Source organism: Anomaloglossus baeobatrachus, chromosome 12 (assembly GCF_048569485.1).
Source record: "Anomaloglossus baeobatrachus isolate aAnoBae1 chromosome 12, aAnoBae1.hap1, whole genome shotgun sequence".
In the NCBI taxonomy this organism is placed as follows: Eukaryota; Metazoa; Chordata; class Amphibia; order Anura; family Aromobatidae; genus Anomaloglossus; species Anomaloglossus baeobatrachus.
The window spans coordinates 125,223,785-125,242,175 of NC_134364.1; the positions used below are offsets into that span (position 1 = coordinate 125,223,785).

The window sequence follows — 18,391 nt, forward strand, 5'->3', positions numbered from 1 at the left end:
AGAACGCCCCGAGGGACCCTCCGTATACCGAGAACGCCCCGAGGGACCCTCCGTGTCCCGAGAACGCCCCGAGGGACCCTCCGTGTCCCGAGAACGCCCCGAGGGACCCTCCGTGTCCCGAGAACGCCCCGAGGGACCCTCCGTGTCCCGAGAACGCCCCGAGGGACCCTCCGTGTCCCGAGAACGCTCCGAGGGACCTTCCGTGTCCCGAGAACGCCTCGAGGGACCCTCCGTGTACCGAGAACGCCCCGAGGGACCCTCCGTGTACAGAGAACGCCCCGAGGGACCCTCCGTGTACCGAGAACGCCCCGAGGGACCCTCCGTGTACCGAGAACGCCCCGAGGGACCCTCCGTGTACCGAGAACGCCCCGAGGGACCCTCCGTGTACCGAGATCGCCCCGAGGGACCCTCCGTGTACCGAGATCGCCCCGAGGGACCCTCCGTGTACCGAGATCGCCCCGAGGGACCCTCCGTGTACCGAGATCGCCCCGAGGGACCCTCCGTGTACCGAGATCGCCCCGAGGGACCCTCCGTGTACCGAGATCGCCCCGAGGGACCCTCCGTGTACCGAGATCGCCCCGAGGGACCCTCCGTGTACCGAGATCGCCCCGAGGGACCCTCCGTGTACCGAGAACGCCCATTCTGGTTATTTTGGACATCTAGACATCACAATTTGGCCCTTTTCCGGTGGCTCTGATCCGTGCTCGCTGGCATTAATGTCGCGTGTGAATGGTGAATACCTGAGGTTGCTCCAACCAATCACAGCACAGCTTTCATTGTAGCAGAGGAGCATAAGAAGTGAAAGCTGAGCTGTGATTGGCTGCTATAATACCTCTATAAATTCAGGACTCGGACTGCGGAGATGTTAGAAATCCCTTTTTATTATTACACACGAGACGACGGTCACCAGAGAGCGGTGTCACCACGGCCTTCTCCTGCAGTGTCACTGCCGCCCCGCGGCCCATGATGGTCTACAAGCCTTGTGATCGGGGCATCTGTAACAAGCAGCGGCCATGATTTCTTTATTATTGTGCAGGTGATTGGTCGTTGTGGGGCCCCTCTGACACGGGCCCCTAATATACAGTACAGTCACATACATTAACCTGAGCGCAGTTATCGGACGGAGCTGCAGAGAATTCCTCCAGTCACAGCCAAAGCTGCAGCAATGATTCATCTCCAACTGTGGTGGACTACAGATGCCAGCATGCCCTCGCCTGCTTCCACATACTTCACACAGTCTCATCACCTACTGAATCCATCATCCCATCTCCAATTTCAGTTCCATCATTATTTCCACAAGTCAGGGGGGAAATTACTCCAAAATTGGCCGAAGATGGTGGAAGAGGCCCGATCCCGTCCAGTGGGGTCCATGGTCCACATCGGGGGTCACCCTGCCCCCAGTACAGTCCTCTACTCCTAGATTATAAGGCCTCTAAGGAACGTCCCCACCTCATTCCAGGGACAGCGCTGTATTAATCACTTCTATATGTGCGCCTGGATGAGCGGTGCCCGTGTGGACGAGGGGCCACTGATCTCCCTCCGCCCGTCCTTAGATCACAGAACACTTATTGCTTCCTTTCTTGGAGGAACTCTTTAAATCCACTGGATCCTTCAACCCATGAGCCTGAAAGAAACAAAAAGTCAGCGAGCGGGTCTCAGGGGTCCAGGCCGTGACTACGGGGGTCTCACTCACCGCCCTCCGGGACATCTGCATCAGGATATCTGTGGCCAGTGCATTAAACGCCTGCGGAGAGAAGGGGACGAATCAGCGGAGGAGAAAATTGGACACCAGACCCCAGCGCCGAAATCTAGGGAGTCACTCACCTCATCCACGTTCTGACTAGACTTAGCGCTCGTCTCAAAGAACCGGATCCCGTGATCCTTAGCGAGCTGATGAGGAAGGGGCATAAAGAGCACATAACAAGGTAGCAGACACATATCTACAGAGTATCTGAGCAAACATCCATCCCCGGGCAAAGGCAGACGCCCGTCCACAAGTACACCCGACACAGGCAGACTCCCGTCCACAAGCGCGCCCGACACAGGCAGACGCACATCCCTTAGCCCGCCAGACACAGGCAGATGCCCGTCCCAGAGCCCGCCAGACACAGGCAGACACCCGACCCAGAGCGCGCCAGATACAGGCAGACGCCCGACCCAGAGCTCGCTGGACACAGGCAGACGCACATTCCTTAGCCCGCCGGACACAGGCAGACGCCCGTCCCAAAGCCCGCCGGACACAGGCAGACGCCCGTCCCAAAGCCCGCCGGACACAGGCAGACGCCCGTCCCAGAGCACGCTGGACACAGGCAGACGCCCGTCCCAGAGCCCGCCAGACACAGGCAGACGCCCGTCCCAGAGCCCGCCGGACACAGGCAGACGCCCATCCCAGAGCCCGCCGGACACAGGCAGACGCCCGTCCTAGAGCACGCTGGACACAGGCAGACGCCCGTCCCAGAGCCCGCCAGACCTGCACTTACCTTCTCCCCTCGCTCCTTTGGGACTTTCCGTCGGCTCTCTATGTCACATTTATTTCCCAGAAGCATCCGCTCTACCCCCGGAGCAGCATTCTGTGGGAGGAACAACATATCAACCCTCCAATGTGATGGGACCCAGTCAAGAGTCCAATAGAGTTAGCTTCCGCCATGTTCCTGTAGTGCTCTTCACTTTCAGGCACCCCAATTCTTACGCGACCCTCCGCCTTCCGAACTGCAGGACCCCACACTCACCTAAGATGCCCCTACTCCTCTGGAATAAACCCCCCACCAGGCAGGTCTTCAATACGTCTCATCTGTTGGGACATCCAATGCCCCTCACAATCCATCTTCGCCCCACACCCTCTGGACCCCTGACACCCATTGCCCCTGCGTGTCCCGCAGCCTTTGCTCCTCTAATCTTCCCCTTTCTATACCTCTGTTGCTCCTCCTGTCACTCACCTCTTTTATGCTCTTCATCCAGTTTTGAATGTTTTCGAAGGATCGCTCGTCCGTGATGTCATAGACCAGGATGATCCCCTGAAACACAAACCGACCGTTACCTTATATTCTAATACATAGTAGGTGACTGTAGAGAGCGGACAGCGGGTGGAGGCTGCCCCCTGCTGGAGGACGGGTGGAACTGCAGCATAAAAGACACAGCCCGTCCATGCAGAGTACATAAGTATAAGCGCCCTCTGTGCTGAGGAACTCACCATCGCCCCCCGATAATAGGCCGTAGTGATGGTCTTGAATCTCTCCTGTCCAGCCGTGTCCCTGAAAGAAAGCAGTCCTTAGACTCCTCCTCCCTGACTCATGTGGGTGCTTACGATTGGTCAGTTTGGGGTCACAAACTTCTACTCAATGGTTTATCATTCATTGGGGATTATCCCTTTAACCTGGCCGCCATGTTTTGTCACTCGATGCTGCTGCAGAACCTCTTGAACATTCGGCGCCTCGTAACTCACCAGACCTGCAGTTTGATTTTCTTCCCTTGAATTTCGGTCGTTCGGATCTTGAAGTCGATTCCTGCATAGAAAAAAAAAGGGAAACGATAACAGAAATGTCCCATTGTGCCATTCAGGATACTGGGGGAGCTGGGTGACAGCGGCCATATTGTGGGGGTCATTGTGTGGTCACCAGGTTTCCTGAGCTCCAGTGAGTCACCATTCGGGACCCTAGCACAGAGGAGGCCGACCGCCATCTTGTAGCTTCTGCAATGTTATCCCTCCCGCCTCCGACATACAAAGGACTGGACGTATAGGGGCCGGAAGGAAGATGGAAGGAAGACGAGGAATCCTGGGTGACGCGGATCAGCGCACGCGGCTTCCTGCAAATGTTACTAGGATGAAATCATAACAATGGGCAAGCCAACAATGCCATGCGGGAGCAGACAATCACCGAACCGACCGACTGATGGAGCCATGAAAAGTGGTCATACATGGGTCCACATTGCTACAAGGACGAGAACCCAGAGACCGTACACAGCATGCACAACATAATACAACACACAGGATATAACACCACAATCATACACAAGGAAGGACGAGAAACCAGCGACCGTACACAGCGTGCACAACATAATACAACACACAGGATATAACACCACAATCATACACAAGGAAGGACGAGAACCAAGCGACCGTACACAGCATGCACAACATAATACAACACACAGGATATAACACCACAATCATACACAAGGAAGGACGAGAAACCAGCGACAGTACACAGCGTGCACAACATAATACAATACACAGGATATAACACCACAATCATACACAAGGAAGGACGAGAAACCAGCGACCGTACACAGCGTGCACAACATAATACAACACGCAGGATATAACACCACAATCATACACAAGGAAGGACGAGAACCAAGCGACCGTACACAGCATGCACAACATAATACAACACACAGGATATAACACCACAATCATACACAAGGAAGGACGAGAAACCAGCGACAGTACACAGCGTGCACAACATAATACAATACACAGGATATAACACCCCAATCATACACAAGGAAGGACAAGAACCCAGCGACCGAACACAGCGTGCACAACATAATACAACACACAGGATATAACACCACAATCATACACAAGGAAGGACGAGAAACCAGCGACCGTACACAGCGTGCACAACATAATACAACACGCAGGATATAACACCACAATCATACACAAGGAAGGACGAGAAACCAGCGACCGTACACAGCGTGCACAACATAATACAACACACAGGATATAACACCACAATCATACACAAGGAAGGACGAGAAACCAGCGACCGTACACAGCGTGCACAACATAATACATCACACAGGATATAACACCACAATCATACACAAGGAAGGACGAGAACCCAGAGACTGTACACAGCGTGCACAACATAATACAACACACAGGATATAACACCACAATCATACACAAGGAAGGACGAGAACCCAGAGACCGTACACAGCGTACACAACATAATACAATACACAGGATATAACACCACAATCATACACAAGGAAGGACGAGAACCCAGAGACCGTACACAGCGTGCACAACATAATACAACACACAGGATATAACACCACAATCATACACAAGGAAGGACGAGAAACCAGCGACCGTACACAGCGTGCACAACATAATACATCACACAGGATATAACACCACAATCATACACAAGGAAGGACGAGAAACCAGCGACCGTACACAGCGTGCACAACATAATACAATACACAGGATATAACACCACAATCATACACAAGGAAGGACGAGAAACCAGCGACCGTACACAGCGTGCACAACATAATACATCACACAGGATATAACACCACAATCATACACAAGGAAGGACGAGAACCCAGAGACTGTACACAGCGTGCACAACATAATACAACACACAGGATATAACACCACAATCATACACAAGGAAGGACGAGAACCCAGAGACTGTACACAGCGTGCACAACATAATACAACACACAGGATATAACACCACAATCATACACAAGGAAGGACGAGAACCCAGAGACCGTACACAGCGTGCACAACATAATACAACACACAGGATATAACACCACAATCATACACAAGGAAGGACGAGAACCCAGAGACCGTACACAGCGTGCACAACATAATACAATACACAGGATATAACACCACAATCATACACAAGGAAGGACGAGAACCCAGAGACTGTACACAGCGTGCACAACATAATACAACACACAGGATATAACACCACAATCATACACAAGGAAGGACGAGAACCCAGAGACCGTACACAGCGTGCACAACATAATACAACACACAGGATATAACACCACAATCATACACAAGGAAGGACGAGAACCCAGAGACCGTACACAGCGTGCACAACATAATACAACACACAGGATATAACACCACAATCATACACAAGGAAGGACGAGAACCCAGAGACCGTACACAGCGTGCACAACATAATACAATACACAGGATATAACACCACAATCATACACAAGGAAGGACGAGAACCCAGAGACCGTACACAGCGTGCACAACATAATACAACACACAGGATATAACACCACAATCATACACAAGGAAGGACGAGAAACCAGCGACCGCACACAGCGTGCACAACATAATACAATACACAGGATATAACACCACAATCATACACAAGGAAGGACGAGAAACCAGCGACCGTACACAGCGTGCACAACATAATACAACACACAGGATATAACACCACAATCATACACAAGGAAGGACGAGAAACCAGCGACCGTACACAGCGTGCACAACATAATACAATACACAGGATATAACAGCACAATTATACACAAGAAAGGACGAGAAACCAGCGACCGAACACAGCGTGCACAACATAATACAATACACAGGATATAACACCACAATCATACACAAGGAAGGACGAGAACCCAGCGACCGAACACAGCGTGCACAACATAATACAATACACAGGATATAACACCACAATCATACACAAGGAAGGACGAGAAACGAGCGACCGTACACAGCGTGCACAACATAATACAACACACAGGATATAACACCACAATCATACACAAGGAAGGACGAGAACCCAGAGACCGTACACAGCGTGCACAACATAATACAACACACAGGATATAACACCACAATCATACACAAGGAAGGACGAGAACCCAGAGACCGTACACAGCGTGCACAACATAATACAATACACAGGATATAACACCACAATCATACACAAGGAAGGACGAGAACCCAGAGACCGTACACAGCGTGCACAACATAATACAACACACAGGATATAACACCACAATCATACACAAGGAAGGACGAGAAACCAGCGACCGCACACAGCGTGCACAACATAATACAATACACAGGATATAACACCACAATCATACACAAGGAAGGACGAGAAACCAGCGACCGTACACAGCGTGCACAACATAATACAACACACAGGATATAACACCACAATCATACACAAGGAAGGACGAGAAACCAGCGACCGTACACAGCGTGCACAACATAATACAATACACAGGATATAACACCACAATCATACACAAGGAAGGACGAGAACCCAGAGACTGTACACAGCGTGCACAACATAATACAACACACAGGATATAACACCACAATCATACACAAGGAAGGACGAGAAACCAGCGACCGAACACAGCGTGCACAACATAATACAATACACAGGATATAACACCACAATCATACACAAGGAAGGACGAGAACCCAGCGACCGAACACAGCGTGCACAACATAATACAATACACAGGATATAACACCACAATCATACACAAGGAAGGACGAGAAACGAGCGACCGTACACAGCGTGCACAACATAATACAACACACAGGATATAACACCACAATCATACACAAGGAAGGACGAGAACCCAGCGACCGAACACAGCGTGCACAACATAATACAGCCACACAGCATATAACACCACAATCATACACAAGGAAGGACGAGAACCCAGCGACCGAACACAGCGTGCACAACATAATACAATACACAGGATATAACACCACAATCATACACAAGGAAGGACGAGAAACGAGCGACCGTACACAGCGTGCACAACATAATACAACACACAGGATATAACACCACAATCATACACAAGGAAGGACGAGAACCCAGAGACCGTACACAGCGTGCACAACATAATACAATACACAGGATATAACACCACAATCATACACAAGGAAGGACGAGAACCCAGAGACCGTACACAGCGTCCACAACATAATACAATACACAGGATATAACACCACAATCATACACAAGGAAGGACGAGAACCCAGAGACCGTACACAGCGTGCACAACATAATACAACACACAGGATATAACACCACAATCATACACAAGGAAGGACGAGAAACCAGCGACCGCACACAGCGTGCACAATATAATACAATACACAGGATATAACACCACAATCATACACAAGGAAGGACGAGAACCCAGAGACCGTACACAGCGTGCACAATATAATACAATACACAGGATATAACACCACAATCATACACAAGGAAGCAGGGCTGTGGAGTCGGAGTCGGAGTCGTGGAGTCGGAGTCGGAGTCGGAGCTCATTTTGGTGGAGTCGGAGTCGGAGTCGGTATAAAATGCACCGACTCCGACTCCTAAAATATACAATAAATTGGGGACAGGAGTGCAATGCAGAATGTGCTGAATATTTTACTAAATAACAACATTTAGTATAATGCTTATATTTAAGTGAAAAATTTATTGTAGTATAATGTGAACATCAGACATTTAATTGTTTTTATGATACAATAATCAAGATATTTGGATAGAACATAAAATATTTATTGGAATACAACTTTAGAACACAAAAAAACTAATAAATTGTAAATATGTAATATATATAATATATATATATATATATATACAGTGTATATACACACACACAAGATATATATGTAATCTACTGTATATTACATAGTGTATTACATATTTACAATTTATTACAGTTTTTTGTGTTCTAAAGTTGTATCCAATAAATATATTTTATGTTCTATCCAAATATCTTGATTATTGTATCATAAAAATTATTAAATGTCTGATGTTCACATACACATATTCATGTACTACAATAAATTTTTCACCTAACTATAAGCAATATATGTAGGAGCCGGAGCCGGAGCCGGAGCCGGAGTCGGAGTCGGAGCCGGAGTCGGAGTCGGAGTCGGAGCCGGAGTCGGAGTCGGTGCAAGAGAATTTGAGGAGTCGGAGTCGGAGTCGAAGGTTTGGCTTACCGACTCCACAGCCCTGCAAGGAAGGACGAGAACCCAGCGACCGAACACAGCGTGCACAACATAACACAACACACAGGATATAACACCACAATCATACACAAGGAAGGACGAGAACCCAGAGACCGTACACAGCGTGCACAATATAATACAATACACAGGATATAACACCACAATCATACACAAGGAAGGACGAGAACCCAGCGACCGAACACAGCGTGCACAACATAATACAACACACAGGATATAACACCACAATCATACACAAGGAAGGACGAGAACCCAGAGACCGTACACAGCGTGCACAATATAATACAATACACAGGATATAACACCACAATCATACACAAGGAAGGACGAGAACCCAGAGACCGTACACAGCGTGCACAACATAATACAATACACAGGATATAACACCACAATCATACACAAGGAAGGACGAGAAACCAGCGACCGTACACAGCGTGCACAACATAATACAACACACAGCATATAACACCACAATCATACACAAGGAAGAATGAGAAACCAGCGACCGTACACAGCGTGCACAACATAATACAATACACAGGATATAACACCACAATCATTCACAAGGAAGGACGAGAACCCAGAGACCGTACACAGCGTGCACAACATAATACAATACACAGGATATAACACCACAATCATACACAAGGAAGGACGAGAAACCAGTGACCGTACACAGCGTGCACAACATAATACAATACACAGGATATAACACCACAATCATACACAAGGAAGGACGAGAACCCAGAGACCGTACACAGCGTCCACAACATAATACAATACACAGGATATAACACCACAATCATAAACAAGGAAGGACGAGAACCCAGAGACCGTACACAGCGTGCACAATATAATACAATACACAGGATATAACACCACAATCATACACAAGGAAGGACGAGAACCCAGCGACCGAACACAGCGTGCACAACATAACACAACACACAGGATATAACACCACAATCATACACAAGGAAGGACGAGAACCCAGAGACCGTACACAGCGTGCACAATATAATACAATACACAGGATATAACACCACAATCATACACAAGGAAGGACGAGAACCCAGCGACCGAACACAGCGTGCACAACATAATACAACACACAGGATATAACACCACAATCATACACAAGGAAGGACGAGAACCCAGAGACCGTACACAGCGTGCACAATATAATACAATACACAGGATATAACACCACAATCATACACAAGGAAGGACGAGAAACCAGCGACCGCACACAGCGTGCACAACATAATACAATACACAGGATATAACACCACAATCATTCACAAGGAAGGACGAGAACCCAGAGACCGTACACAGCGTGCACAACATAATACAATACACAGGATATAACACCACAATCATACACAAGGAAGGACGAGAACCCAGAGACCGTACACAGCGTGCACAACATAATACAATATACAGGATATAACACCACAATCATTCACAAGGAAGGACGAGAACCCAGAGACCGTACACAGCGTGCACAACATAATACAATACACAGGATATAACACCACAATCATACACAAGGAAGGACGAGAACCCAGAGACCGTACACAGCGTCCACAACATAATACAATACACAGGATATAACACCACAATCATACACAAGGAAGGACGAGAACCCAGAGACCGTACACAGCGTGCACAATATAATACAATACACAGGATATAACACCACAATCATACACAAGGAAGGACGAGAACCCAGCGACCGAACACAGCGTGCACAACATAACACAACACACAGGATATAACACCACAATCATACAGAAGGAAGGACGAGAACCCAGAGACCGTACACAGCGTGCACAACATAATACAATACACAGGATATAACACCACAATCATACACAAGGAAGGACGAGAAACCAGCGACAGTACACAGCGTGCACAACATAATACAATACACAGGATATAACACCACAATCATACACAAGGAAGGACGAGAACCCAGAGACCGTACACAGCGTGCACAATATAATACAATACACAGGATATAACACCACAATCATACACAAGGAAGGACGAGAACCCAGCGACCGAACACAGCGTGCACAACATAATACAATACACAGGATATAACACCACAATCATACACAAGGAAGGACGAGAACCCAGAGACCGTACACAGCGTGCACAATATAATACAATACACAGGATATAACACCACAATCATACACAAGGAAGGACGAGAAACCAGCGACCGCACACAGCGTGCACAACATAATACAATACACAGGATATAACACCACAATCATTCACAAGGAAGGACGAGAACCCAGAGACCGTACACAGCGTGCACAACATAATACAATACACAGGATATAACACCACAATCATACACAAGGAAGGACGAGAACCCAGAGACCGTACACAGCGTGCACAACATAATACAATATACAGGATATAACACCACAATCATTCACAAGGAAGGACGAGAACCCAGAGACCGTACACAGCGTGCACAACATAATACAATACACAGGATATAACACCACAATCATACACAAGGAAGGACGAGAACCCAGAGACCGTACACAGCGTCCACAACATAATACAATACACAGGATATAACACCACAATCATACACAAGGAAGGACGAGAACCCAGAGACCGTACACAGCGTGCACAATATAATACAATACACAGGATATAACACCACAATCATACACAAGGAAGGACGAGAACCCAGCGACCGAACACAGCGTGCACAACATAACACAACACACAGGATATAACACCACAATCATACAGAAGGAAGGACGAGAACCCAGAGACCGTACACAGCGTGCACAACATAATACAATACACAGGATATAACACCACAATCATACACAAGGAAGGACGAGAAACCAGCGACAGTACACAGCGTGCACAACATAATACAATACACAGGATATAACACCACAATCATACACAAGGAAGGACGAGAACCCAGAGACCGTACACAGCGTGCACAATATAATACAATACACAGGATATAACACCACAATCATACACAAGGAAGGACGAGAACCCAGCGACCGAACACAGCGTGCACAACATAATACAATACACAGGATATAACACCACAATCATACACAAGGAAGGACGAGAACCCAGAGACCGTACACAGCGTGCACAATATAATACAATACACAGGATATAACACCACAATCATACACAAGGAAGGACGAGAAACCAGCGACCGCACACAGCGTGCACAACATAATACAATACACAGGATATAACACCACAATCATACAGAAGGAAGGACGAGAACCCAGAGACTGTACACAGCGTGCACAACATAATACAACACACAGGATATAACACCACAATCATACACAAGGAAGGACGAGAACCCAGCGACCGTACACAGCGTGCACAACATAATACAACACACAGGATATAACACCACAATCATACACAAGGAAGGACGAGAACCCAGCGACCGTACACAGCGTGCACAACATTATACAACACACAGGATATAACACCACAATCATACACAAGGAAGGACGAGAAACCAGCGACAGTACACAGCGTGCACAACATAATACAATACACAGGATATAACACCACAATCATACACAAGGAAGGACGAGAACCCAGAGACTGTACACAGCGTGCACAACATAATACAACACACAGGATATAACACCACAATCATACACAAGGAAGGACGAGAAACCAGCGACCGTACACAGCGTGCACAACATAATACAATACACAGGATATAACACCACAATCATACACAAGGAAGGACGGGAAACCAGCGACCGTACACAGCGTGCACAACATAATACAACACACAGGATATAACACCACAATCATATACAAGGAAGGACGAGAACCCAGAGACCGTACACAGCGTGCACAACATAATACAACACACAGGATATAACACCACAATCATACACAAGGAAGGACGAGAAACCAGCGACCGTACACAGCGTGCACAACATAATACAATACACAGGATATAACACCACAATCATACACAAGGAAGGACGAGAAACCAGCGACTGTACACAGCGTGCACAACATAATACAACACACAGCATATAACACCACAATCATTCACAAGGAAGGACGAGAAACCAGCGACCGTACACAGCGTGCACAACATAATACAATACACAGGATATAACACCACAATCATACACAAGGAAGGACGAGAAACCAGTGACCGTACACAGCGTGCACAACATAATACAATACACAGGATATAACACCACAATCATACACAAGGAAGAAGCCGGTGACAACTCCAAAAGGATGAAGACAAAATGTCCAAAAGAAAGACACAAAGGAACAAATGTATTACAGCAACATGGAGAAAAGCAAAACACCACAATACACAACGTCACACCGTACAGGGACATCACAAGGGCACAACATCAGCGACAATGATTAAACCGAAACCGGACATACAGGATACAAGACCGCATATAACACACAGCATAATACCGCACAGGCAGGACACAACAACACAACACAGGGATAACACACACCATAATACCGCACAGGCAGGACAAGACAACACCACACCATAATACCGCACAGGCAGGACACAACAACACACACCATAATACCGCACAGGCAGAACACAAGAACACAAAACAGGGATAACATACACACCATAATACCGCACAGGCAGGACACAACAACACAACACAGGGATAACACACACCATAATACCGTACAGGCAGGACACAACAACACAACACAGGGATAACACACACCATAATACCGCACAGGCAGGACACAACAACACAGGGATAACACACACCATAATACCGCACAGGCAGGACACAACAACACAACACAGGGATAACACACACCATAATACCGCACAGGCAGGACACAACAACACAACACAGGGATAACACACAGCATAATACCGCACAGGCAGGACACAACAACACAACACAGGGATAACACACACCATAATACCGCACAGGCAGGACAAGACAACACCACACCATAATACCGCACAGGCAGGACACAACAACACAACACAGGGATAACACACACCATAATACCGTACAGGCAGGACACAACAACACAACACAGGGATAACACACACCATAATACCGCACAGGCAGGACACAACAACACAGGGATAACACACACCATAATACCGCACAAACAGGACACAACACAACACAGGGATAACACACACCATAATACCGCACAGGCAGGACACAACAACACAACACAGGGATAACACACACCATAATACCGCACAGGCAGGACACAACAACACAACACAGGGATAACACACAGCATAATACCGCACAGGCAGGACACAACAACACAACACAGGGATAACACACACCATAATACCGCACAGGCAGGACAAGACAACACCACACCATAATACCGCACAGGCAGGACACAACAACACAACACAGGGATAACACACACCATAATACCGTACAGGCAGGACACAACAACACAACACAGGGATAACACACACCATAATACCGCACAGGCAGGACACAACAACACAGGGATAACACACACCATAATACCGCACAAACAGGACACAACACAACACAGGGATAACACACACCATAATACCGCACAGGCAGGACACAACAACACAACACAGGGATAACACACACCATAATACCGCACAGGCAGGACACAACAACACAACACAGGGATAACACACAGCATAATACCGCACAGGCAGGACACAACAACACAACACAGGGATAACACACACCATAATACCGCACAGGCAGGACAAGACAACACCACACCATAATACCGCACAGGCAGGACACAACAACACACACCATAATACCGCACAGGCAGAACACAAGAACACAACACAGGGATAACATACACACCATAATACCGCACAGGCAGGACACAACAACACAACACAGGGATAACACACACCATAATACCGTACAGGCAGGACACAACAACACAACACAGGGATAACACACACCATAATACCGTACAGGCAGGACACAACAACACAACACAGGGATAACACACACCATAATACCGCACAGGCAGGACACAACAACACAGGGATAACACACACCATAATACCGCACAAACAGGACACAACACAACACAGGGATAACACACACCATAATACCGCACAGGCAGGACACAACAACACAGGGATAACACACACCATAATACCGCACAAACAGGACACAACAACACAGGGATAACACACACCATAATACCGCACAAACAGGACACAACAACACAGGGATAACACACACCATAATACCGCACAAACAGGACACAACAACACAGGGATAACACACACCATAATACCACACAGGCAGGACACAACAACACAATCCAGGGATAACAGGACACAACACAACACAGGGATAACACACACCATAATACCGCACAGGCAGCACAGGAGAACACAACACAGGGATAACACACACCATAATACCGCACAGGCAGGACAGAACACAGGGATAACACACACCATAATACTGCACAGGCAGGACACAACACAGGGATAACACACACCATAACACAGAGAACACACAACATAAAGTGATATAAACAGTACACAGCACAGTACAATTATCACTCTCAGACCCTGCAGCACTGCCCCGACTGAACTCGCCCACAGAGCTGACAGTCTGAACTCCAGTCCCGGCTAGATCTATGGGAGTCCCCAGCTGGGGGATGGGCAGGTTTCTCACCTATGGTGGAGATGTAGGTGTTGTTGAAGCTGTCCTCGGAGAAGCGGACGATCAGACAGGTCTTCCCCACCCCGCTGTCCCCGATCAGCAGCAGCTTGAAGAGATGGTCATAGGATTTCGCCATATTGACCTGGAGAGGAAGAAAGAAGAGAAAAGAGCAAAAGTAAAAAAAAAAAAAGCCAAAAGAGGAGGAGGAGGACAAGGAAGAGGCGAGGAGAGGAGGAGGGGAGCAGCCAGGAGACAACTCAGGATTGGACAGAAAAAAAAATGAGGAAAATCTGCAGGAGTGAGGGAAACCAGTGGGAAGAGGAGGAACTGCACCAGGGAGACACCGGGGAAGAGGCGGCAGATCAAGGGGATGAGGAGGCACTTCACAGGGGAGACACCGGAGAAAAGGGGCACTCCACCAGGAAAAAGGTGGCACTAGACCAGGGGAGACACTGAGGAAGACGTGGCACTCCATCAGGGAAGAGGCAGCACTCCTCCAAGGAAGAGACAGAACTCCACTGGAGGACATCAGGGGAGAGGTGTCACTCCACTGGGGAGACACTGAAGAAAAGCAGCAAATTGCAGGAATCAGAGGCGACACTCCACCATGGAGACACCGGGAAAGAGGCGACACTCCACCGGGGAAGAGGCGACACTCCACCAAGAAAGAGGTGGCACTCCACCAGGGGACATCGGGGAAGAGGCAGCACTCCACCCGGGAGACAACAGGGAAGAGGTGGCACTCGACCGTGGAGACATCGGGGAAAATGCGGCACTCGACTAGGACGAGACGCTTGGGAAGAGGTGGTACTCCACCCAGGAGACACCAGGGAAGAGGTAGCACTCTACCCACGAGACATCGAGGAAGAGGTGGCATTCCACCGGGGAAGAGACTGCACTCCACCTGGCAGACATCTGGGAAAGGCGTCATTCAATCGGGGAGACAGCCGGGAAGAGACGGCACTCCACACAGGAGACAACGGGGAAAAGGCGGCACTCCAATCAGGGGAGACACTGGGGAAGAGGCGGCGCTCAACCCGGGGGAGACAACAGTGAAGAGGTCGCACTCCAATCCGGGGAGGAGGCGGCATTCCACCTGGGAAAAACACCGGGAAAGAGGCAGCACTCCACCCGGGGGAGACACCGGGAAAGAGGCTACACTCTATCCGGGAGTCACTGGAGAAGTGGGGGCACTCCACTGGGGAAGAGGCGGCATTCCGCCAGGGAGATAGCGAGGTAGAGGGGGCAGTCCACCGGGAAGGCTGTATGACACCAGGGAAGAGGCAGCACTCCACCGGGGAAGAGGTGGCACTCCACTCAGGCACAGGGCAGGGACACCACTACCTAAGGAGTCATGGGGTGTGGGAAATAGAAAGACTCAGGAAATGAGTGGACAATAATGAGCGTGACACAGGGGAGATGATGACAAGGGATGAAGTCTGACACAGAATTCATGCGAGGCAATTACCCGCTCTTTTACCCAAGTTTATCAGTCTCCTTCTCTACTTCCTTCTCCGCAGGCAGACGCTCAGTGTAACATCACTCATACCACTGTTTTCTACACAAGTTCCAAAACTCCTACCAGGCACTGATATGTCTTACAATTCCTGACTACCCCCGAGATTAGTCTTCTTTCCCCTCTGGCAGCTGTATATTTAACAGTAAATTCTGGGATCAGTCTCCTCCCCCCTCTGCAAATAAAACAGGGAAAGAAAATTAGTAATAAGCCCACATGTAATTAGCATATAACAAAAGACTTTATTAGATAAAAACAGTCCGGAGTCCAGGACATGAATATAACAGTTAAAAGGTGTCACCCATTGCAGGAGAGGACACTTATTACATCTTCCCAACTCTTTCTTTTCTTCTTTTAATGGCCTTCCGCTTGCTCTCGAGCCATTGCAAACTGATGGATGAACACTCTGTGCAAATATCAATCTTGTGCCGCCTAGATGGGTCCACCAGGGTCTTCTCCGCCTAGATGGGTCCACCAGGGTTTTCTCCGCTCAGATGGGTCCACCAGGGTCTTCTCCGCCTAGATAGGTCCACCTGGGTCTTCTCCGCCTAGATGGGTCCACCAAGGTCTTCTCCGCCTAGATGGGTCCACCAGGGTCTTCTCCGCCTAGATGGGTCCACCAGGGTCTTCTCCGCCTAGATGGGTCCACCAGGGTCTTCTCCGCCTAGATGGGTCCACCAGGGTCTTCTCCGCCTAGATGGGTCCACCAGGGTCTTCTCCGCCTAGATGGGTCCACCAGGGTCTTCTCCGCCTAGATGGGTCCACCAGGGTCTTCTCCGTCTAGATGGGTCCACCAGGGTCTTCTCCGCCTAGACGGGTCCACCAGGGTCTTCTCCGCCTAGACGGGTCCACCAGGGTCTTCTCCGCCTAGACGGGTCCACCAGGGTCTTCTCCGCCTAGACGGGTCCACCAGGGTCTTCTCCGCCTAGACGGGTCCACCAGGGTCTTCTCCGCCTAGACGGGTCCACCAGGGTCTTCTCCGCCTAGATGGGTCCACCAGGGTCGTCTCCGCCTAGATGGGTCCACCAGGGTCTTCTCCGCCTAGATGGGTCCACCAGGGTCTTCTCCGCCTAGATGGGTCAACCAGGGTCTTCTCTGCCTAGATGGGTCCTCCCAGGGTCTTCTCCGACTAGATGGGTCCTCTACTGTCTGCTAAGCCTAGATAGGTCATCCAGAGTCTTCTACGTCCAGATAGGTCCACAAGGGTCTTCTACGTCCAGATAGGTCCACCAGGGTCTTCTCTATTATTATCTTGATAGTATCAAGCCTTTGGGTTTCTGGTCTTCCTCTTCGCCTTGTTCCTTCTATTCTTCTGACCATGATGTCCTCCTCCGGTGATTGCTCTTCGTATGATGTGTAGATGGGTCGTAGCTTGGT

General features: G+C 48.7%; 1 protein-coding gene across 1 annotated transcript; it reads right to left on the bottom strand.

Moving 5' to 3' along the window:
- Positions 1-863: 863 nt before the first annotated feature.
- RAB13 (RAB13, member RAS oncogene family) lies at positions 864-16,764 on the bottom strand. The gene is made up of 9 exons (XM_075330482.1): positions 16,403-16,764; positions 15,511-15,640; positions 3,443-3,503; positions 3,191-3,251; positions 2,937-3,014; positions 2,481-2,570; positions 1,825-1,890; positions 1,694-1,744; positions 864-1,624 (listed from the first exon to the last, which is right to left on the bottom strand). Exons 1-9 carry the CDS (start codon positions 16,427-16,429, stop codon positions 1,550-1,552), a joined length of 639 nt encoding a protein of 212 aa, XP_075186597.1. The 5' UTR covers positions 16,430-16,764; the 3' UTR covers positions 864-1,549.
- Between the last annotated feature and the right edge of the window lie 1,627 nt (positions 16,765-18,391).